This window comes from Rutilus rutilus, assembly GCF_951802725.1.
Source record: "Rutilus rutilus genome assembly, chromosome: 1".
NCBI lineage: Eukaryota > Metazoa > Chordata > Actinopteri > Cypriniformes > Leuciscidae > Rutilus > Rutilus rutilus.
In genome coordinates, this window is record NC_140209.1 from 19,953,772 (window position 1) to 19,979,141 (window position 25,370).

The 25,370-nt window shown below is 42.8% G+C and overlaps 1 protein-coding gene across 18 annotated transcripts in view; it reads left to right on the top strand.

Annotated features, from left to right (window-relative positions):
* The first annotated feature begins 7,748 nt into the window (after window positions 1–7,748).
* LOC311291627 (uncharacterized protein) overlaps window positions 7,749–25,370 on the top strand; it is a 106,542-nt gene continuing 88,920 nt past the window's right edge. For 15 of the 18 annotated variants that reach the window (XR_014627584.1, XR_014627585.1, XM_084410766.1 and 12 more), the window contains exons 1-6: window positions 7,749–7,928; window positions 8,440–8,712; window positions 8,804–9,091; window positions 9,168–9,449; window positions 12,011–12,082; window positions 12,176–12,241. Coding sequence is in view for 16 of the 18 variants with exons in the window: in XM_084410766.1 (XP_084266892.1) it covers window positions 7,847–7,928; window positions 8,440–8,712; window positions 8,804–9,091; window positions 9,168–9,449; window positions 12,011–12,082; window positions 12,176–12,241 (1,063 nt within the window). In the remaining 2 variants the exon portion in view is untranslated. The remainder of the gene's footprint in view (window positions 7,929–8,439; window positions 8,713–8,803; window positions 9,092–9,167; window positions 9,450–12,010; window positions 12,083–12,175; window positions 12,242–25,370) is intronic. The other 3 variants (XM_084410775.1, XM_084410771.1, XM_084410774.1) reach the window with 1 other exon arrangement.

A 25,370-nucleotide genomic window follows, 5' to 3' on the forward strand; every position in this document is an offset into this window, starting at 1 on the left:
ATTATTAACCATGTCCATGTGATTGATATTAGCTGTTATTATGTTTTACAGGATTGTTTCAGCAACCTCAAATTAATTGATCTAAGACACTTTATCATACTAGGCCTATACTATTGTAGATAAACTGAAATGAACTATTCAGTTTATTTGCTCAAAAGTTCAGTTTATCCAGTAGGATTGCTTTCAGATTTGTGATTTCGACTAAAATGTCTCTCAGAAAATTATGGGTCTGGCTTCATATTTTATCATAGTAGATTAATTAAATTTGTGTATTTTTGTAACTGAAATGTTTTAAATCTGTTCTTCATCCTCCTCATTTATTTTCTCTCTCCTTCAGAAACCATTTTTATTAGTGAACATTTATTTTATGCATGTCATTCCTCTTCAGACAGACACAACTTTTATCACATTTACACGGAAGTGAACAGTAATTTGTCATTGTACTTTTTTATTGTTGTGTTTTTCATTAAGAATTATAATGAACCCAGCATTCAAGCAATTGCTGGGCCCGAATTACATATGAATTCAAAACGCTTGCTCTGCTCTGTGCCAGTGGACACTGTTGTGGCAAAAATTCTCATTAAACAATCATCACTGCGTAAGAGACACTCTGAAATTCAAATGATCATTAAAAGTATTTATTCTTGCAAGAAGGCCCAGTTGCCACACAGAAGTCAAGAGTACAGTCTGTGGAACAAGTGCGACAACGAGGGAGGAAGAAACAGAGCCTTTATATTTTTTCGAAGGTCTCTTACAGACCGGCTCTTATCTATAGAAGGACAGGTTTTCTAGTGATCTAATTCTTCTGAGTTTATTCCTACAAACTCAGAAGTCACAAATAGGACCACCTCTGATCCCAAGGGGTCAGAGGTTCCCTTTTCAGCTGTCTCCCCCTTTGTCTCACAGTGTTCACATTAGTTCAGAAACACAAGTCAGCTATAATATTATTTCAAAGTCTTACTGCAAATGGAGATTCATACTGCAATCAATGAAAATCAAAAATGTCCATTACAACACTTACCACAAGCAAAATTAAAAGTGAGGTGGAAAAAGAGGGAAAAACTCAAATGTCCCCCTTCTGTGATAGCGGTGTTGTCAAATGTCGATTAACCGGTGGAAAAACATCCTCATCATCACATCCCTGCACTGTTAAACCTTGCTGTAAAAGAAAATTCTGACAGTAACATACCATCTGAAATTAAATCATAATTTACCATAGAAAACAATGCATTCTGGGTAATATTTGTAATTTTCTAGAAAGTAGCCTACAGGAATATACCGTGAATTAACAGCAACCAAAGTCAAAATCGATTCTTAGTGTCAGAATGAGACTCGTAGATCCAAATGCAAGCAAACAGTTTATTGAAGGCAGGTTGAACAGATGAATAACTCAAAACACCACGTATAGCAGGCGGGCGACCAGGATACAAATACACCGGAGAGGATGAGTGATATGAATAATCCTGTGTGGATGGCCAAACGGGAACTGGAATGAAGAGAACTCCAAACGATCTCCAGAAGTCTGGGAACACAGACGAGATCGAGGAAGTAACTCCGTAAGGAAACTCAGGCACCGGAACTGGGTAAGAGAGCATAAACAAGAGTGGCGAACCGACACCAGGCAATAATCACTCCTACTAGATATAGGCAGCTAACAACAGAATTAACTAGCTGCAGCTGCGGGCTGATTAAGTGATCAGCTGGTTACTAAGCAACAAACAAGACAACAACTCAGATCCCACACCCATAACAACCAACAGACACAACTCAACTCAACTTTTATTTATAAAGCACTTTCAAAACCATTAGAATGGACCAAAGTGCTGTCCATAAGTAGGCTATTCAATAACTCTAAAATACATACAGACATTAAGTTACATTAAAACAAGACACAAAGGAATCAAACAACAAATCACTCACAGTTCTCAAACCTAATCAAACGCCAAAGGCTTGATTAAATAAATAAGTCTTCAATTCCTTTTTAAAAATATCCATGCCTGATGAGGTTTTTAAGGATAGTGGCAACACATTCCAGAGTGCAGGAGCCGCAACAGAAAAAGCGCGATCTCCACTAGTCTACGCCTCAAGCGAGACCGTGGGACGGTTAGGAGCATGTTCTGAGAGGAGCGGAGATGACGTTGAGACTGATAGGGAATTAACATGTCTTTTATGTACTCATGGAGCTTGACCATGTAGTGCTTTAAAAACAAACATCAACACCTTCCCAGCCAGCACAGCCATGTGGGGCCCAAATGGGTTTGACCTGGGCTATCTAACTGGGACCCAGCCAGTTTTGTCCTCGGTTTCCATGTTGGCCCCACATGGGTTTGCCCAGATGAAATGAACACTGCTTAGTATGCACAGTACAGGCTGTTTAATGTAACACTTAATCAGTGTTGGAGGTAATGAGATAATTAAGTGATTGAATAATGATTGTGCATTAATGATGAACACCTGCTGTTAACAAGCATAATCACTGAAGGAAAGAGAAACACAAGAACTACTTCCAGCCACAGCCTTGGATGAAATCAACTGAAGATAAAATACATTAAATCTCTCAAGATCTGATTAAACAACTCCACAAACAGCATTACCAGCTTCACTTATTACTAACCAGACTGACTTTATTTCTGTCAGACGTCTACAGAAAAGAATTAAGAAGAGGTTTAGATGTTGATTACTTATTTGAAAGTAATAGTTTGATTTGATGTTACCATTGTGGCGATCCGTGTGTGCTTTAGTCAGGCTCTTGACTTTTTAACATTAGTTGTTCTCTGGCAGCTGTGTCTGTTTGTTATGGCGAGAACAGCAAGAGAAAATATGATCAGATGCTGTAAGCTGATTGATGATATGAATATGATCGTCATATAGTGGCTTACCTCATTGATTATTTGTGAGGTTCATACGGTAGTATGTTATTCATTTTGTTTTATTGTTGTGATTCTACAACAAGAGAATAATAGAATTTAATCAGAACGTCAAATTATTTTTAAAACTCCATTTACATATTTTGGGCTCCTCCTAATCTTACTCACACACGGACATCAAGAATCAACATATGAATCTCAACAATGGTGACATGCTTCATGCTGCAATGCATTCTGGGAGCCATGGATAAGTTTTGTATGATGCACTCAGAATGCATTGCAGCATGAAGCATGTCACCATTGTTGAGATTCATATGCTGATTCTTGATGTCTCTGTGCAAGTGGAACTTTCTGTAGTCCAACATGTGTAAATGGTGTTTTAAAAATCATTTGATGTTCTGATTAAACTGTGCTGGATCTCTTGCTGTAGAATCACAACAATAAAACAAAATGAATAACATACTACCCGTATGAACCTCAAAAATAGTCAATGAGTTAAGCCACTATATGACGATCATATTCATATCATCAATCAGCTTACAGCATCTGATCATATTTTCTATTGCTGTTCTCGCCATAACAAACAGACACAGCTGCCTGAGAAAAACTAATGTTAAAAAGTCAAGAGCCTGACTAAAGCACACACTGATCGCCACAATGGTAACATCAAATCAAACTATTACTTTCAAAAAAGTAACATTGAAGTTAGCACACAGCATACCTTCTTTTAACATTCACTTATCCACTATACTGATACCACACACAATAAAACCAACAAGTGCTGGGACCGGAAGATGACAGTCTCTCGGAGAAAAGCCTCAGTCTCTCTCTTGGGTTGGAACTCTCTGGGTTCTTATATACTGCTCCACTCACACCTTAACGAGCTGGAACACAAATCAGGTGGCACTCCCAAACCTGGGAAGTGGATAGTGGGAGGAGCAACAAAGAATAGAGACAAACACTACAACAGCAAATAAAACACATGCGTCCCTTGGGACGTAACACATCTAAACCTCTTCTTAATTCTTTTCGTTAGATGTCTGACATAAATAAAGTCAGTCTGGTTAGTAATAAGTGAAGCTGGTAATGCTGTTTGTGGAGTTGTTTAATCAGATCTTGAGAGATGTAATGTATTTTATCTTCAGTTGATTTCATCCAAGGCTGTGGCTGGAAGTAGTTCTTGTGTTTCTCTTTCCTTCAGTGATTCTGCTTGTTAACAGCAGGTGTTCATCATTAATGCACAATCATTATTCAATCACTTAATTATCTCATTACCTCCAACACTGATTCAGTGTTACATTAAACAGCCTGTACTGTGCATACTAAGCAGTGTTCATTTCATCTGGGCAAACCCATGTGGGGCCAACATGTAAACTGAGGACAAAACTGGCTGGGTCCCAGTTAGATAGCCCAGGTCAAACCCATTTGGGCCCCACATGGCTGTGCTGGCTGGGTTGTATTGTATTCTGTATCTAACTGGTAACCAGTGAAGGGATATCAATAAAGGTGTTATGTGATCCCGTTTTCTGGTATTTGTTCAAAATCTCGCTGCAGCATTCTGGACACGCTGAAGACGAGTAACCAGTGATTCACTTATGCCCAGATAAAGAGCATTACAATAGTCCAGCCGGGTTGAAACAAAAGCATGCACAACAATCTCTAAGTCCTTGTATGAAAGGATTGGTTTCAGTTTAGACAGTTTTCTTAGCTGGAAAAAAGATGATTTCACAACGCTGTTAACTTGACGAAATCAGAATCGAAAAAAACTCCAAGGTTCTTCACATGACTTTGCATATTGTCGGACATCTATTATTTCCAGCCAGAGCATTCCCAAGCTCCTTGTTCCCAAACATAATAAACTCAGTCTTATCCTCATTTAATTGTAAAAAATTATTTGCTAGCCATCCCTTTACCTCAGTCAAGCACTTATAAAAATTAGTAAAAGATGCACAGCCATCACACTCCAAAGGAAGGTACAATTGTAGATCATCAGCATACAAGTGATATTATGCTGCTTAAAAATAGACCCCAGGGGTAACATATATAATGAGAACAGAGTCGGACCAAGGATTGATCCCTGAGGAACCCCCCAAGAAATAGCAGCGGATGCAGAGACATAATTTCCAATTTTAACAGAGCATGTCCTGTCATGCAAATAAGAGGAAAGCCACTTAAGGGCTACACCATTGATCCCTATATAATCTCTAAGGCGGTCAATTAAAATTGCGTGATCTAAAGTATCAAATGCTGCACTTAAATCTAACATCATTAAGGCAACACTTTTCCCGGAGTCAATATTTAACAAAATATCATTTGTAACCTTCAATAATGCTGATTCTGTGCTATGTTTGGTCCTGAATCCAGACTGAAAAATATCCATTATGTTATTTACAATCAAGAAATCTGTAAGTTGATTATGGACAACTTTCTCTAAAATCTTATTCATAAAAGGCAATTTCGGTATAGGTCTAAAAATGTTTTAACTCATGTGAATCCAAATTATGTTTTTTTCAAAACCGGCTCAATAACGGCATGCTTAAACCCTGATGGTACAGTTCCATGATATAAACTACTATTGATAATCAATAGTATACTAGGACCAATAGTGTCTACAACCTCTTTAAACAATCACGACGGGAGTATGTCATAAAATGAGGTAGTCGGCTTTAAATGCATTATTATCTTTTCCAACTGAGCTAATATAATAGATTCAAATTTACTTAAACAACGAAAAGGATTAATTAAATCGGCTACAGCATTGCCTACAGCACAATATTCGACCGAATAAGAACAACCTTATCAATAAAATATTTAAAAAAGCTATCACACAGATCCTTGGACGGGGAAGGAAAATAAATGATAGACGGACTCAGTACTTGATCTATAGTTGAAAATAGTACCTTCAAATTATTTGCATTATGTGATATAATTCGCGAGAAATACGAAGATCTGGCGGCTCTAACAGCGTTTTGATAATCTGCAATTTATCTTTCAGCCACTTACGCTCTGCAAGCCGACAAACCCGCCTCAAATTACGCGCTACATCATTTAACCACGGTTGTTTTTTAACTTTTTGACATCTCATTTTAAAAGGCGCAACATTATCCAAGATCTCAGAGCAAACATGATTAAAAGAGTCCACCAATTCATCAGGTCCCACAACTGACAATATGGTAGGCTCAATATGAAGGGCTAATTCAGTAAAAGCAGTTGAGAACGCACTAGGTGTAGAAGTAGTGATAACCCTGGACAAGAATGATGGAGGCTAATGACAGTCATTTGTTGTAGAGGTAAAATTGAACCTAATAGGTATATGATCTGAGATGGCCATTTCTTCAACACAAATATGATCTGTCGTTATCCCCAAAGATAAGACCAAGTCAAGTGTGTGGCCATGATCGTGTGTTGGTCCGGAGACACATTGAGATAAGTTAAAAGAATCAACTAAATTCAAGAATTCCTTGGTCATGGGTTTACCAGGACAACAAACATGAATATTAAAAATCACCAATAATCAAAATCCTGTCAGCAGATGGAACAACTGAACCACAGATAAAAACTCACAAAATTCATCAAGAAAATTCTTATTATAACCAGGAGGCCTATATATCAAGGCACAAATCACTGGCGAACACACGGATCGATGAACCCAATCACACCCTATACCCTCATTCACTAATCCCTACATTAGTTCACTAATATAGTCCACTTGAGAGAGTGAATGAAAAGAAGTGAGCGAATTGAGACACTGATGAACACCTGATAAGCAGAATCACTGAAGGACAGAGAAACAAGAACAGAAAAAAGAGAAACACAAGAACTAGGCTACAACTGACTTCCAGACACACACAGTGTGTAAAAAAAAGTTTAAAAACCAGTTTAACATTATTTCTTTCATACATGTACATAAGTATGTACATAAGTTATTGTTGAGAATTAACAGATATTTAGTTGTTGATGTTGTATTGAATATAATAAAGTTTGTAGTTACCATGATGGAGATCAGTGTTTGCTTTAGATGGGCTCTTTGACTTTTTTCTATAAGTTTCTCTCTGGCTGCTGTAACTGTGAGTTTATAAAACACATTTGTTATGGCAAGTAAAAGTCAAGAGATGGTTGATCAGGGGTCAAGCGCTGTGGAGCTTCTGGCCCGACAGTGGAAATGCAGTGTGTTTTGGGCTCGGTGCTACATGCCCGGGGCTTTTAGCCCGGCACGGCCAGTTCAAAGCCCTGGCTCGCACTGGCCCGACAGTGGAAACGCAGCTATGGATTCCACACGGTCCAGATCTGGGCCGACACTATGTTGCCGTCTGGGATATTTTTGTCGTTTTAAGAGTAATAAAACCACTCTGTGCTCTACCACTTTTGTCTAATTAGCTAAAAGGGATTCCAATGATCGTTATTCTGTTGTTAAATCTTACACAGGTCAGGACGCCAAAGACCAAAGATACAAACATGGATGGTACACTAATATTACTGATGAATGGGAGAAAGTGCAACGCCAATATTTCGGAAAAAGTCCTGCCTTCTAAATAAAAGAGCAAATCGCGTCACTGCAGCTGCCGTTAAAAGCTCCGGTTGCCATAGAAACAGTGTTCTGAGCGCGATGACTACATGTGCGCATTGGCTGGTCCAGCCTGAAAAACAATTTTTTTTTTTTTTTTTTTTTATGCCATTGAGCTTTGTATCTTTGAAATACCAAGTTTTAACTATTAAAGTAAATCCAACATGAACTAAAACCAATTCTCTAAAATCAACGTCTAAATAGCAATAATTTTTGTGGAAGAATTAGGCTATGTAGGCTATTGCTTATTCTGCCCATATACGGATGATGTCCATCGTTCTGTTTTCTTATTGGTTAAAACATCCGCTATTTTCTTTTTTCTATTTTCTGCAGTTTTCTGTTGTTGACACTAGTGTTTGTATCCAACGATATATTATATATATAAAAAAAACCCGTGAACGGCATTTCAATCATCATGATCGCGAGTGTCTCGGCGAAGATCTTTGCTCTGCTTTGTGTTTTTCTTCTTTGCGGGACTTTGCCTTCAATTCAAGCAGGTAACGTTAAAAGACTAAAAGTTTCTGCGTTTATCAGAGAACGAAAGTGAAAGTAACGAGGACGCGTCGTGATTTAAATCGTATTTGAAAAAGACAGAAATACAATTTGATTACAGATTCATTCAGGCTAGCATCGAATATGAAATAAAAAAGTAGCCTATACTCATATAATTAAATATGCGAGTTTTTGACAACTAAAAAAACTATCACCTATAACTTGACTGTTTGTCAACACCGTTATTATCATTGATATTAGGTTATTATATATTTAACGAGATTATGTTTTAGCAGCAAACTAAAGTTTAAACTGGTTTACCTCTGAAAATCACATTTCTGGCTTATATTATCGTAATAGATTATAAGATTAATTTTATTTGGTTGTATCTGTAGCTGAAATGTTTGGAGATAGGCTAGTGTTTGAGCTTTACCCACATGATGCGCAGCACATTTATCACATTTACACTGAAGTGAACAGTAATTTCCTCCATTAAGTTATTGCTCTTCATTGCAGAGAGACACTCGCTGTATTACATTTACACGGGTTTGTCCAAACCTGTGGATCGGCCGGGCATCTATGAATTCAGTGCTATGGGTCTGCTAGACGACAGACAGATCGACTATTACAATAGTAAAGAAAAGAGAAAGATTCCCACACAGCCCTGGATGAAAGAGAACATGCAGGAAGATTACTGGGAAAAAGGCACTCAGTCCAGAAAGAGCAAAGAACAGTGGTTTAACGTGAATGTCAAGATTCTGATGGACCGCATGAGACACAATGAATCAGGTGAGGAACATTCATGCTGTTTAACCTGCTTTTACAATCTAGTTTTATTATTGTTATCATCTTACAAACATTTTGATTCTTCATGTTTCAGATCTTCATGTTCTTCAGTGGAGACACGGTTGTGAAGTTGAGCAGCAGGGAGATGAAGTGATGTTTTCCAAATGTGTTTCTGAGTACGGCTATGATGGAGAGGACTTTCTGTCTTTTGATGATAGAGAGTCTCAATGGGTCGCCCCAGTTGACGCAGCTCTACCAACCAAGAGAAAGTGGGACAATGTGCCGATCCTAAACCAATACACCAAAGGCTACCTGGAGAAAGAGTGTGTGGACTGGCTCAACAAATTCAGAGAATATGGAGACGAGGAGTTCAGAAACGGCTGTGAGTAAATGTGTTTGTATTTGTTGATCATCCACAGATGATGAATAGAATTGATAAACTGATTTCTGTGTTTCAGCTCCTCCAAAGGTTCATGTGTTTTCAAAGAAATCCACTGATGAAACCAAGCTGAAACTGACCTGTCTGGCCACCGGCTTCTACCCCAAAGACGTGATAATGATCATTAGGAAATATCGCACATCTCTGCCTGAAGATCAGATTGAATCCACAGGAATCAGACCAAACCATGATGGATCCTATCAGCTGAGGAAGAGTGTGGAGATCAAGGAGGAGGAAAGAGATGAATATGATTGTTTTGTGTCTCACAAGAGCATCAAAGAACCAATTAGGGCAAAGTATGGTAAGATGAGCCTGGCAACCATACACTTTTATTGTCATGTGACCATATATTTTGGAACTGCACATAATTTCTGCCCGACTGTGAAATGTTTTGCTGATCCCATTCCCCTCTCTCTCCGCCCCCCAGATTTCTTGTCAATCTCTACTGTCCTGTAAACTAAAGCACAAAAAGGCCCAAACAAAAATAAAACATTGTTTTTGGCTTGTCAAAGTAAAATTTTAGCATAAAAGATTGTTAGGTCAAAGCAAATTTGTCCAGTTCTAAAAATATTTATTATGCATATTGGTGATTTAGCAATGTAAACCATCCAAATTATTTAGCTAAATATTACCCTGAATTGGTAAGCTAGTAGATGTATTCTGATCATTCACAATGATAGGAGACATTCTGAAATTACTTTAGATACTTTCATTTTTACTTTCATCAGTGTTTGTTTGTAGTGTAGCCTACATGAAGACGATCATGGTGTCATTTTCAAAAACTTGCACTTTGAAACCCGTTTTTATAAGTTTGCGTTTTCAGTCTCCCAAAATGCATTGTTGTGTAAATGAACAAAAAGCAAAAAAAGTATCATAAGCTGTAGTTGTGAAAACAGCCCTTAAAATCATTTATTCAATCATTAAACATTATATCATATGCATTATAAAGCCAAATTCTGAACAATATCTGAATAAATCATTATTTATGTGTGGCCGTTCAACGTTATGTCAGGGAATAAGACGCAGCCAAAACATCTAAAGAAAAAGGATTCTTTTGTTCCAGACTGAGACGCAGAATTAATGTATTCTTTGTTCAGGGAGAAAATCAGTTTTAGGAAACCATTCCAATTAATAAGAGAAACTGGCATATGTAAGCAATAAGGTACGAGAGGCTGTGCTGTATCGTGAATAAGTAACGGCAGAAGGGCGTTGTTAGGCACGACTCGAAGCGGAGTGCCTGCAACCCCTTCAGCCGTTACTTATTCACGATACAGTACTTGCCTCGAGTACCTTATTGCTTTTATAAAACGGTTACCACACAATATTAAAGTAAAAAAAAAATGTATTAGTGCAACTTTCATGAAGTTAAATCAATAAAAGCATTCCTTCCGCTAGAAAAAAATAGTCCCTGACCGTGAACAACAACGTTCCAATGTGTAATATGCATGAAAGCTCAAATAAAAACAACAAACCGTTCTCAAACTTTGTCTCATTCTTTGTTAAGGGCGCAGTGATAAATAGAACCGTTGGGTGAAACGGTCGTTAGCCGTGTTCTATCGTGAATAAAGCACAGCTATTGACCAATCAGAATCAAGGGTTGGAACTAACCGTTTTATAAAACAGTATAACAAAACTGTCAAATTGACTACAATGAGTGCAGCAAACAAAGTAGTAAGAGTTTTACAAGGTGTTATCACATTGATAATCTCAAAATTAAATAAAGGTTTATGGAGTTAATATTGTGCCATAATTAAACAAACATATCCAGCATTTTGCCAACAAACTCGATCTGCTTTGCAAAGGAAAACTCGACTCGCAAACAAACAGAAAGCATTGTGCAAGTACAAAGGTCAGTTTGAGTGAAATGCAGTGGAGTAACACATATGCGTTGTGTTTTACAAATATAAATAAATGAGCCAAGATAATATTTCACAAATAAATACAAACCATCCTATAAATTGCATGTAACCTTTAACAAATAACAAATCTAGTGCATACAAATGCATATCTGTCTGTTATGATTGTGAGACACTTGGGTCTTTATGAGATCTCTCTGCTCGATTTTCTGATAAATGCAGTTGAGCTTCCTCTTCTAAAACAGTAGATGGCGCTGTTACTCATTTGCTCATGCACACGCTCTTAAATGGATAGTTCACTTTGAAATTAAATTTTGGTATGTTTTAGCTTACCTCAAGGGCATCCAAGATGTAGGTGTCTTTTTTTTCGTAGGAATGAATGTCTTTAAGGCGACATCTAGTGTATATATCTATGCACCAGTCTGCGTACACGTCACACAGCAGGATGCGCGCGCGCCCTCAGATCACTTGGACGTGGCTGTGTTATAAGAGCTAAAAACGATATAAATACTGTTCGTTTTCTCACACAAACCGCTCGTTTCGTGTCTTAGGCCATCAATGTGTACTTACGATGCGGAATTGTTTCATTTGGACGATGGGGAATTGTTTTAATTTGGACTCTGTGCATGCTCTTTGAGACAGTGACCATAGACCTGCATGATATGACTGACAGACAAGAACGGTTTGACCTAAAAATATCAAAATTTAAACTACTGCGGAAAAAAAGACACCTACATCTTGGATGCCTTTGAGGTAAGCTAAAACATACCAAAATTTAATTTCAAAGTGAACTATCCCTTTAAAGGGGACAGTGCACGGCTGAGTCAAAACAAACGTAAGGGTAAATCACCAGGGAAATTAATCATATATCAGGCTATTCCTGTCCCTGTTACATATGTGTATGAATATTATGTGGCCTGACACATTAACATTAAACCTGTCTGAAATATTCTATCTGAGAAAAGTAATTCTCTGCCACTACACTTCATTTATCGTGGTTTTCCAGGACAAGTTACAGAATCACTGAGTGCCAGTGCTGCTAATGCTGAAGAATCTTCACTTAAGAAAGAATCTGATGGTATGTTTGAGCTGTTGCTTTGTCATGGCAAATTTCAAGTAGATCCATACTATAGTCCTGGAGATGCACTTTCACCTTTCACTTTTTCTCCAGCAGGACGAGAGTGTGTTGGTGAAACAGCAGACATCAGTGCGACTCTGGAGAAAGACAAACTAACTGGTAAGTATTAACTATGCTTTAATTGAATATCAGTGCTTTTTTCACTCATTTCCGTTTCTCCAAAGGCTCTAGTGTAGCACAGCAGAAATTCATTTACATTCAGGGCTTCTTACAGGAGCGGCTTGTTTATTGTAAACATGCAGTTATTGTCAAGTGTTTTTTCTAACTGTGTGCTTTACCACACTTGAAGAAAATAGGTTCTCACTATTTGAAGATGTAAACTGGATTCCACTCAATGATTTGGCTTTGTGAATTATTTCCATCCATTTATTTATTATAGCATTCACATAGTTGAAAACCTTTAAACAAATAAACATACAATGCTAATCCCCAGCAAATCCAATAAAGTGCATAAATTGGCAGGTTTAACATGACTTAATTTGAACTCTTTCACATAGGTCTGAGTTGGTAAATATTGCACATTCAGTTAAAGCTGGTAGGTATTATACAGCTCAATGACAATAAATTACAAAAACAGATTTGTAGTTTAATTTACTGAATTTTAACCGTAAAGGCTATGAAACAACTTATGCTTTTAACCATATTTATAAATGAATTGCTTATTTAATAATTAAACAATCCATATTCAATTATACTTCACTTAAGGATTTTTTTCCTATTCATATCAAACGGGTTTTAAGCAGTATTTCATTTGAAGTAGGCTATTTAAACAACTGCCCAAATCGTGAGGCACCAAATTAAACCAAACAAATAAGGCAAACTAAGTAAATTAAATGTAAATAAATGTTAAACAAAGCATAAACATATACGAGTAGGCATATTTAACACACTACGGTCAATAAACACCTATAAGTTCAAATACACTTAAGAACAATGGTGCAATTTACAGAGCGTCATATGCTATATTCACACACAACAGCAACTAGCAAGCATGACAAAGTTAGTTTCTTAAACCAGCAGAGCTTCAGAGCTTACCGGCTGTCCCTTCAGAGTTCTTTGGTGAGTAACCGATCCTGCACAGTGATTAAATCCACGGCAAGCTCGAGCCAGCGCTGCTCTCTGCCATCAGCTCCCAGTGCACACAAACAATAGGTGCGTTTCCTTATCCGGCCTGGGATGCGCAACAGATTGCAGATTAGTTTCACATAGGGCTGGGCGATATATATCGTGATATTGTTATGCTCATCTCGTCAGTAAAGCCGGTTCCTTAGTAGTAAATCGCCATCACCTGCTTTCAGATGAGATGGAGCGGCATTTACTACAAAGAGCCGTAGTTAACTGACAAGCTGAGCCATATCGCATTAATATCGCGGACGTATCGCCAGCGATAATTAATGCGATATAGCTCAGCTTGTCAGTTAAAGGCAGGGTAGGTAGGATTTTTCTAAAAAAAAAACATTCCAAATTTGTTTAAACTGTCTTTATATACCAATACATAATTAAAATGTAAGTACTCTGAAAAAGAAAATATAAAAATAGACTGTAGACCTTTTAATCTGCAATAAACACAGCTCATTATTTCCATTCACTCCCACCCCCTCCCTTCTGAGCTCCTTCCAAAGCCACGCCACCAAAACACATGAACGCGCGACGCCAAACGCTCAGGCTCAAGCCTGTTTTATGCTTCTGCGTCGAACTGCCGCCGTAGCTACGTCGTAGGCTGTGTGTAGCGCGCGTACCCTACGGCGTACCCTGACGTGCACCTCTCCAAAAATGTAACAACGCGTCAATTCTACGCGGACACAAGCGCTGTGATTGGTCTGCCAGAACCCCTCCCTCGGGGTTTCACACGCTCCCTAGGTGCGCGTCAACGCGGACAACAACACAGAAGTATAAATTAAAACCAACACGTTGCCTACGGCGTATAGGCTCCGGCGTAGGTCCGACGCAGAAGTATAATGAGGCCTTCAGCTGGAAGACGCATTTATTACCTGAGACGAGTGGAGAGGAAGGAGCGCAGTACATACAGTGACATCATGTCAGAATCACATGTAATAAAATACCTAACTTTATCACTATGAATATAAATAAATAAGATTTATTTTAGTAGGCCTACTCACTCACTATCAAGCTAGCATATCGATACTGGTAAAGTTTCATTCGGTAACGAGCTATATTTATAAGGCAAAACTAAAAACAGGTTGCATTGATACACGTTTTTCCATCACCATCAGTTACACTGTGATGAAGGTGAATTTCGTGTAAGATTCATAACATATACGGTGTTTTGCATGTAAGAGTTTCCATGATGAAAACATTGTTGACTCTAATGAAGACTAACGTACACTCCGAGTCCGGAGACAAGTACCGCATCGTCGGTTCGAGGACAGGTCCGGGGTTGAGGGCGAAGCAGAGGAGGTCGTTCAAGAGTGCGGGCAGGGTCCGAGGAAGTAGTTTTTGCCTTGTTTGCCTTCGCTGACTGCATATGCAGGTGCTTTGAGCTGAATATTTCCGGGAACGGTGACATGTGATGAGTCAGTGCACGCAGGGCAGCGCGCGCAGTGGGGCTCGGGCACGAGACATGAAGGCATCTGATTGGTTCTTTACATTCGCACCGAATGGCAGTGATTGGTCAGAGTTTTTACTGTCCTGCAGCTGCTACAGAGGTCTGATTTTTTTCATTCCACAGCAAATTTACACAGCAAAAAGTCCAGTGTTAAATTAACACTCCTGGGAGTGTATATGAGTCCACACTCAAGAGTGTTGAAGTTAATGAGATAATTAAGTGATTAATTGAGTGATGATTGATCATTATTGAAGACACCTGATGTTAACAAGCAGACTAACTGAAGGAGAAAACCTCAAATTGTAAGCCACCGTTATGGTGATCATTGTGTGCTTTAGTTGGACTCTTGACCCTTATATTATTAACTTTAGATTTTGTCTGGCTGCTGTATCTGAGTTATAACTGCCAGATGAATAAAGAAAAAAAAAGTGATCTGATGGCGTTGGTTATATTATGACAGTCATCATTTGATCTTTGTTTTTGATTTATGTTGTTGGTTACAGCATAACTGTGATTGTGCATAAATATCCAGAATTTTAAATATAATATAAAGGATTTCTTAAAAGTTGTTTAAAAAAAAAAAAAAAACTTTCTTTTAGGCACATACAGAAGTAAAGATTCAGTCAATGCATCTCAACAATGGTGAGCAGAATATTCAATTAGGAAAAGTTAATTACATAGACAATTCAGATCATAATTTATTCATACCGCAATGCATGATGGGAGCCATTAATAAGTTGTGATTGGTGGCAGCCACTGCAACATGCTTTATCATTGTCATTTTCCACTGGAGTTTTTGCTGTGTACAAAGAGCCGTAGTTAACTGACAAGCTGAGCCATATCGCATTAATTATCGCTGGCGATACGTCCGCGATATTAATGCGATATGGCTCAGCTTGTCAGTTAACTACGGCTCTTTGTAGTAAATGCCGCTCCATCTGAAAGCAGGTGATGGCGATTTACTACTAATAAAGGAACCGGCTTTACTGACGAGATGCGCATAACAATATCGCGATTTAAATAGCCCAGCCCTACAGTATAAGATAAAAAGACACACCCACAAAATGTATTTTAACAGTAATAAACTGTAAGTTATAAAACAGGTATATATACATATAGTTTACTGTAAGATTTATTTTTTTGGGTCACCATTGTGCAGAAGAGTAGAGCCAGTGCTTCAGTCCAGGAGAAGATCTAGAAACGTTGATGATTTGCGTGTAGTTGCTTTATTTAACAGGCTCTGACTGTGTAGTTGTTGGTCCAGTGGAAATCTTTTTATTTACAAAAGTTTTGTTGTGGTTTCAAATGAAATAAGTTCACAGTAATACTTTGCTCAAGTTATTTATGCATTATAATTTTTAGTTAATACATTTAAATGACCGTCGGTCAATTTAAGGCAGTCGGTTTCTGCAAGTGAAATTATAGTTAACTTGAGATTTAGTGCATTTTTATAGTAACAAACTGTAGATTACAGTAAAGAACTGTACAATTAACAGTAAATTGCTGGCAACAGTGTTGCCAGTATTTTACTGTAAAAAAACCTGGTAAGGTCTAACAGTGCACCCTTTTTTCTGGCATGATTTAGGCCACAGGATTTGAGGCTTACGCACACCCATCCTTCATTCTAAGGCCGCGTGTCCACCAAAGCGTTTTTAGCCAGCTGAAAACGCTAGGCGCTCTGCTGCAAACGCCTAGCTGTGGGCGCTTGAGAGCGTTTTGTCAGCGTTGCGTTTTTTTCAGTTGAGACGGTTGAGACACTTTGCTTGTTATGATACGGAATATCCGCAAACGTGTTACTAGTATCTCATTTCACACATATTTTGTTTCCGTGTTGATTCTATATTAAAATGTCAATACAATGTAATGTATTTTCTCTGGCTCTTGTTTTAAAGGAGTCATAATGTTGTGTTACCTTGGATACCCAAATGCTCTATTATAGTATTTTAGGCACTTCTAAAAAAGAAAAGTGGAAAAAAAATCAACACAGAGCCCCTCAGACCCTTATTTCTAAAGGCATTATTGTCTCGCGAGATCTGATGCGATGTTTTGGCTGTCGTGGACGGTCATTATAATAATGCAAATGAGGGGCACGTTGATTGGTTGCAGGAATGTATTTTACTACTTCCAAGCGGTACAAAAACAGACAAAATACTGCAATAGCTCAATAAATGTGACGGTACTTATTGTTAGTGAAATTGTAATCACAACCAAAGAAAAAAGAAAAAATACACCATTGCCAGATACATTCTTACAGAAGCCCCACTAACTGAAAGCTAGTTTCAAACTGCATGTTTTGCATGAGTTTGGCTAATAATGTTTAGTGGTATATTGTTTTCATACTTGCATTTAAACAGTTTTAGCCACTGAGCATGGACTCCTGTACCGTCACTACTGTAGCTGCTAGTGTAAAACAAAGTCGAAAGATGTGGCTAGCATTCGTAGAGTCCATTCCCCGTGTTTACCTCGAAGGTAACGTTACATACAATAGCCGCATCAGCAGTTAGCTGCTATTTGTTAACCACAGTAGAGCAATAAAAACGTACTCGGTTACTAACGTAACCTCGGTTCTCTCTAGAAGAGGGAACGAGTACTGCGTAAGATATCTTACGCTCGGGGAAAATCCTTTTTCCGCGAGATATTGAAGCCAAAAATTATCCTTAATTTTGTAATAATGCAAAACGCGTTGCGGCAGCATGCAGACATAGGCGAGACAGCTCGCGCGCCTATTGGCTGCTCTGCGGCAACTGCAGCAGCCTATCGAGCGAGGCCTGGCGTGACGCCAGACCCAATCAGGGCACTTCGCGCCCGCTGCGTCACGTCCCGCCGAAATGGGCGTGGTCTAGGCCTATAAATACCGCTCGCAGGCAGCTATTATCTGGTTTTTCATCATCGAAGCAACCAGAGCGTGTGCATGCACGGCAAGATACGCAGTACTCGTTCCCTCTTCTAGAGAGAACCGAGGTTACGTTAGTAACCGAGTACGTTCTCTTATGAGAGGTCTCTCGTACTGCGTAAGATATCTTACGCTAGGGGACCCAATGCAAAACGCTGTGCATGCTGAGATCTGACACCAAAGACCCAAGGGCGAAAGCCCGGGGTACATATAGTGCACAATCACTCAGGGAACTCACAGGGAGTCCAGGAAGAGGGAGGGGTGAAGCCGCACTCTTCCACATATGGTAGCGTCGCTGAGACGCGAATTTCATCATACAGACAGGGCGGGGTACGGCCTGAACTGATGGGGGAATGTGGGTCTTACACAGTTTGCCCAGGCACATCTCGTGCTGCTACTTTTTTACTGTCGAACATTGAGCTGTGCTCAGTAGACGCAGCATTCTGAGCTGACGCATCAGGTCAGATAATACTGGTAAACTTAGACCGACAGCAGCCTGGCCTGCAGGGCGGGAACCTCTAGGTTATAAAACCTTATAAATGTAGACGGGGAGGCCCAGCCTGCCGCCATACAAATATCTTGCAAGGCAATCCCACTTGACCAGGCCCACGAAGAGGCCATGCCTCTCGTGGAGTGCGCTCTGACACCCAACGGGCACTGCATGCCCTTGGAGGCGTATGCCAGCGCTATAGCATCAACTATCCATCTGGATAGGCTCTGTTTCGACACGGCTAGTCCCTTAGAACGTCCGCTAAACGAAACAAAGAGCTGCTCCGTCTGTCTGAAACCAGACGAGCGAGACACATAAGCTCGTAATGCCCTGACTGGGCAGAGGAGGCTCGCGTCTCTTTCCTCATCAGGGACCGGTAGGGCTGACAGGGAAATAACCTGCGCCCTAAACGGTGTGTTGAGGGATTTCGGAACATAACCGTGCTTAGGTTTGAGTATAACTTTTGAGTCATTAGGCCCAAACTCCATGCACGCCGCGCTCACAGAGAGCTCGTGCAGATCCCCTATGCGCTTCACCGAAGCGAGAGCCAGCAAAAACACTGTCTTGAAAGACAGGTGTTTCAAATCGATTGACTGTAAAGGCTCAAATGGCGCACCTTTCATGGCTTCCAGAACCGTAGAAAGGTCCCATACGGGGACTGAGGGAGGTCTGGGAGGATTCAGTCTCTTAGCCCCTCTAAGGAAGCGGATGACTAAATCGTTCCTTCCTATTGACTGACCAAGCGTTGTTTCTGAGAACGCTGCTATAGCCGCCACATAAACTTTGAGCGTGGAGGGGGCCCTGCCCCCATCCAACAGCTCTTGTAGGAAGGAAAGCACCTCCGCCACACCACAGTCTGTGGGTGACACACCACGGGCTGTGCACCAGCCCGAAAACACTGACCATTTCGAGGAATAGAGTCGTCTCGTAGACGGAGCTCTAGCCTGCGTGATCGTGTTTAATACTCCTTCAGGGAGTCCAACATGTACCCGTTGATGGCCCAGACATGAAGGGACCACAGTTCCGGGTGAGGATGCCAGATCGAACCGTGGGCCTGTGAGAGGAGGTCTCTCCTCACTGGTACTGGCCACGGGGCAGTACTTGCTAACTGCATCACGACTGGGAACCAAGGTTGGTTTTTCCAGAACGGTGCCACCAGCAGTACTGAGCATCCTTCTTCCCTGATCCGTTCTATCACCTGAGGCAGGAGAGAGACGGGGGGAAAAGCATACAGCGGGCGGCGGGGCCACACATGGGCCAGCGCGCTCCTGCTCTTTGAGAAAAATTCCTGACAGTGAGCGTTTTCTTGAGACGCAAACAGGTCTACTTCCGCTCTGCCGAATTTCTTCCACAGCAGTTGGACTGTCTGTGGGTGTAGGGACCACTCGCCTGCCGGAACATTGTTCCTGGACAGTCTGTCCGGTCCTATGTTCAGGAGCCCTGGCACGTGCGCTGCTCTGAGCGAGCGCAGGTTGCACTGAGCCCATACCAGGAGGCGTTCTGCCAGCCTGTACAGGTTCTTGGACCTGAGGCCGCCCTGGCGATTTATGTAGGACACCACAGACATGTTGTCCGAACGGACCAAGACGTGGCGTCCTTTTATCTGGGGACAAAAACGCGTCAGCGCGTTGTCTACTGCCAGCATTTCGAGGCAGTTTATGTGCAGGAGCTTCTCCCGTTCCGACCACTGGCCGAAGAACGGTCTGCCCTCGAGCAGCGCTCCCCATCCCGAGGTGGACGCGTCCGTGGACACCACTTTCACCCTCGAGGAAGTCCCCAGGCTTACACCTAATTGGTACCAGTCGTTCGCTCTCCAAGGTTTCAGAGCTGTGACGCACTTCTGATTGACTCTGAGGCGAAGCGAACCGGATGCCCACGCTCTACGTGGGACTCGCGCTCTCAGCCAAAACTGCAGCGGGCGCATGCGGAGCAGGCCCAGCTGGAGCACTGATGATGCTGAGGCCATGAGACCTAGCATCTTCTGAAATTTCTTGAGCGGGACAGACGCGCCGCAGCGAAACGCGTTCGCTGTGCGCTGAATGTCTACCGCGCGCTGTGGTGATAGTCGCGCTATCATGGACAGCGAGTCCAATTCTGTGCCCAGGAAAGATATCTTCTGACTGGGTAACAGAGAGCTCTTCGCCCAATTGACACTGAGACCCAAATCCTCGAGGTGATCGAGTAAAATGGTCGTGTGTTCCATGAGCACTGCGCGAGATTGCGCTAGAATCAGCCAATCGTCCAAATAGTTCAGCACTCGTATGCCTCTCATTCTGAGGGGTGCGAGCGCCGCGTCCATGCACTTCGTAAATGTACGGGGTGCCAGGGACAAACCGAATGGCAGGACTGTGTACTGATATGCCTGGCCCTCGAAGGCGAATCTCAAATATCGCCTGTGACGTGACGCTATCTGTATTTGAAAATACGCGTCTTTCAGATCTATTGACACAAACCAATCTCCTTGGCGAATCTGCACAAGGATTTGTCTGGTCGTGAGCATCCTGAACTGTCGCTTCACAAGCACTTTGTTCAGTTGCCTTAGATCTAGTATGGGTCTGAGACCCCCGTCTTTTTTCGGTACCAGGAAGTATCTGCTGTATAGCCCTCCTTCGCTCTGAACTTGAGAGAGAGGCTCTATGGCCCCTTTGCTCAATAGTTTCGTCACTTTGGCTCGAAGTAAATGTGCTACTTCTGTTTTTACCGTGGTCTCGACGCGCGCCACATAGCGGCGAGGGCGTCGGCGAAACTGCAGCGAATAGCCTCTTTTTATAATGTTCAGCACCCACTTCGAAACCCCGGGCAGCTTTGCCCATGCGTCTGCATGGATAGCTAGGGGTTGAATACGAAGCGTGCTCCGCTCGCTCAGCGATGGAGAGGCTTCGGCGTGCTGCAACACAAGCATCGCGCTCGTGACATTTGAGGCATGGGGCGCGCTGATAACAGCGGGCAGATTGCCCGCGCTCGACTCCTCTGCGGTGGTCAGCCGCGAGGGGGAGGGCTGGGCGGTTCCCGTGGGAACTGTCATGTCTATGTGTGGATGTGGCCGCGGGACAACGGGCACATCTATCGCACCGAAAACATCGTTCGCTTGCGTGAAGCGAGTGCACGTTGGTTTCGTTTTTACAGAAACCATGAGACATGCACAACGCGGTGTTAGTGGGCACTGGGTAGTGGGCACTTTCACCATGTTTGAAGCGCAACCGATCTGAGTCGGTTTTATGTGCACAAGCCCTGTGTGACAGGCTGTGCTTGTGTGTAGGGATGGGCACTGGGCAGTGGGCATTCTTACTACACATAAAACACCATCGGCCGTAGCCGGGACACCAGAAAATACACTCTTTTGGGGATTTATCTGGGTAGCCGTGAAAACGGCATTTGTGTGCAGGCAAGCGGGTGACAGAACCGACTTGTTGGCTGCAGAAAACACTGGAACAGTCACATTTGCTGGAACTGGACGAGCGAATAACTTTGGTGTGAGTCTGGCCGCAGCGGGACTCAAACACCGTCGTTTTCCTAGCTGTGCTAGGACGACTTCGGGGCCTCGGGCTTCACCGTAATCCTAGGTCGCGGGCCACGTGCAGCGGGGCGGCGACCGGATGAGCGGGAGCGCGGTCTCGCGCTTCGGGCCTGGCGGCGCTGTGAAGTGGAGGCAGTGGACGGTGGCTGTGGCTGTGAGCTCTGAGCAGACGGTCTCGCACGGCCTGCTGCAGAGCTGGAGCGCTTCGGGATGAAGTGCTTCATAGCCTGTGACGCTTTCTGTACCTCTGTGAATCTCTCCGCGAAATCCTTGACGGAGGATCCAAAGAGGCCTGTGGCGGAAAGCGGGGCGTCGAGGAACGCGGTGCGCTCAGACTCGGCCATTTCCGAGAGCGTCAGCCAAAGATGTCTCTCAGTCACGGTGAGAGAGGCCATATTCCGTCCAATGGCTTGCGCTGCAGACTTAGTAGCACGGAGAGCGAGGTCCGTGGCACTCCTTAAGTCCGGCACGCAGATCGCGTCAGGCCCTTCCTCATCCAGCTTACGGAGGAGATCGGCCTGGAAGATCTGAAGCGTTGCCATGGTGTGCAGCGCTGACGCAGCTTGCCCGGCGGCAGAGAAAGCGCGGCGGAGCAGGCTTGACGTCGTGCGGCAAGCTTTAGAGGGTAGGGCCGACTTAGCACGCCGTCCAGCAGAGGGCGGGCATAAGTGGGCCGCTATCGCCTCTTCGACCGGCGGCAGCGAAAGGTATCCTTTGTTCTTGGCATCGTCAACAGCGGAGAATGCCAAAGAAACAGCAGGACGCACTCTAGCCGAATAGGGGGCGTTCCATGACTTGGCGACTTCTTCGTGTAACTCAGGAAGAAAAGGCGCCGGTCTGGACGCAGGCGAAGCGCGCTCCCCAGGCAGGAAAAATCCATCCAGCCGGTTGTGAGCGGGCTGCTCAGGCGAAGACCACTCGAGGCCGAGGCTCGCCGCGGCCTGTGCGAGTACTCGCATGAGCTCCGTCTCGATGGACGCTCTCTTGCCTGAAGACATGCGGGCAGGGGGCGCGGGGTCCTCAGAGCCCGCCCAATCCTCACTGCCTGACGCCAGGATAGAGCAGGAATCATCCTCTCCCAGCAGGGCTTCCTCATCCACAATGTCAACGGAAGCGGCGGCAGACGGCGGCCGCTGTCCGTCAGGAAGCGAGGGTGACGAAGCCGGGGAAGCAACTGGGCGAACCGGCGAGCTTTGGCGGCTGAGGGAGGGTTCCGGGGCCCGCTGGGCACGGCGCTTTTTACGGCGCGACGCCGTGGCGGGCGGGGGAGCAGTCTCGGTGAAGAAGGCTAGGCGAGTCCTCAGAGTCGCCATTGCCATCAGCTCGCAGTGAGGGCAGCCGCCGTCGGCGAGCGCGAGAGCTGCATGTTCCTCACCTCACCCAGGCAGGAAACGCAAATCACGTGGCGGTCCCCGTCGCTGAGTGTGGCTCTGCACGAGCCGCAGGAAGGCATCTTTAAAAAGACGCTAGCTCTTTTAGAATGTGTGTCGCGGCGGCGACACACACACACAAAAGTACAGAGTAATAGAAAGGATATAAGCGCCGGAAAGCGCAGCAGGAAGGCAGGAAGGCGGCGCGGCCAGCGACTTCAGTGACTCGTCCCGCTGAAGGTGCTCTCTCTCAGACGGCGCGGCTTCTTCTCCGGCTCCAGCGATGCGTGTGCTTCGCTTGAAGGATGAAAAATCAGATAATAGCTGCCTGCGAGCGGTATTTATAGGCCTAGACCACGCCCATTTCGGCGGGACGTGACGCAGCGGGCGCGAAGTGCCCTGATTGGGTCTGGCGTCACGCCAGGCCTCGCTCGATAGGCTGCTGCAGTTGCCGCAGAGCAGCCAATAGGCGCGCGAGCTGTCTCGCCTATGTCTGCATGCTGCCGCAACGCGTTTTGCATTATTACAAAATTAAGGATAATTTTTGGCTTCAATATCTCGCAGAAAAAGGATTTTCCCCGAGCGTAAGATATCTTACGCAGTACGAGAGACCTCTCGTAAGAGAACACAGTCTTACCTTTTCAATTTCTGGCAAGTCCCTGATGGTTGGGATGGCACCTTTTCCCAAACGGAGCTTCGAGGCCAAGTTCGCCTGATACTGCCCCAAATTTGTAAAAGATTCCGGTGTAAAATGTTTAGCACACACACCTAACGATACGCCACTTGAAAGAGTTGTTGGGACAGCGTCATTAAAAATTAATTTCATCCACTGTTCCCTGATAGTTTCGTCCGTTTTTGGTAGATAAAACACCTTTGCATGTTGTTTGTGGCAGTCACCCACAGAGCATCTCAGGTGTGCACTCGATTTCTCCATCTTTCTCGAGTCAACTAAACTGAATCTGAGGGGGAGAGGGGGAGAGGGGCGGGCTTCCCGCGGCATAGGTTTGCGGTGTCCATATTTGGTATATCCTCCCCCGTCTTGACGTCAAGAAGGGGAAGAAATCAAAATCTCGTTTTTTCGTGCGTGTGCACGTGGCCTATTTTACAAACCCTGAGGTAAACAAACGCTTCACTTTTAAATATCGGCTTCCCGGCCAGTGTATAATCATTATGCAATCATAACATACATTGATTCTCGTGGAAAAGTGAAATTTCTACATTATGACTCCTTTAAATGATTTTGTTCCGTTATTATGCTTGTTGTTGTCATCTGTTGACGTTGTACAAGCAGAATGTGGCGGATGCGGTTGGTCGGTGTGTTATTAGTCCCGCCCCTCCTCCACTGTGATTGGTCGGTTGGGTAAAAAGTGACAGTGATGAGCGCAGCGTTTTACCCAGAGTTGAACATTCTTCAACTCTCGGCGACCTGTAAAAAACGCTGAACGCTCAGCGCTTCAGCGTGAAAAAGACGCTCAGCGCCTCGTTACGCTCATGGCGTTTTAAAAACGCGGCGCTCCCATTGAAAACAATTGAAAAAACACGCCAGCCGCGAGTAAAAACGCTTTGGTGGACACACGGCCTAAAGCTGTTTGTGAATGGTTGGGCACTGGGCTTAGGACTGAAGGTGTTGTTGTACTAGTTGTAGCTTCGTTTAGATTTCTGATGCCCTGTGGACTGTGGTGCTTGTCCTGCCACTGGGCTTTACTCAACTTATTTTCCTTACCTCTAAGGAAGAATTGGACAATGCGAGGCCCCTCGCTAAGCTCTCTCAAGCACTTCTTCCGGCCCTGATGGATCTTGAACCCCTTCTTGTTACCTTTCTCTACTTTTTTGTATATTTCATTTATGTTTCTTTCTTTTTAGTAGTTCGAAATAAAGATTTTCAATTCAAATTCAATTCAAAATTCAATTCATTCAATGCATTTATCAGAGAACGAAAGTGAAAGTAATGAGTACTCGTCGTAATTTAAATCGTCTTTGCAAAGAGAAATGAAATTTGATTACAAATTCAGGCTAGCATCATATATGAAATACAAAAGTATATACTCAGATAATTAAATATATGTGAGTTTTCGACAACTAATAAAACTATCCACTATAACTTTTTGTCAACATCATTATTATCATATGATTGATATTAGAGGCTATTACAGATTTAACAAGATTATGTTTTAGCGGCATCAAATTAATTTATCAAAAGAATAAGAGATGTATGGAAATTATGACAAGTTAAACCTAAAAATAGAGTTTTTGATTAACCAGAAGGATCTTGAGATTCAGATTTGGGATTTTGACTAAAGTTTTCTTTAGAAAATTACAGGTCTGGCTTTAGGCTATATATTATCATAATAGATAATAAGATGAATTATTTGGTTGTATCTGTTGCTGAAAT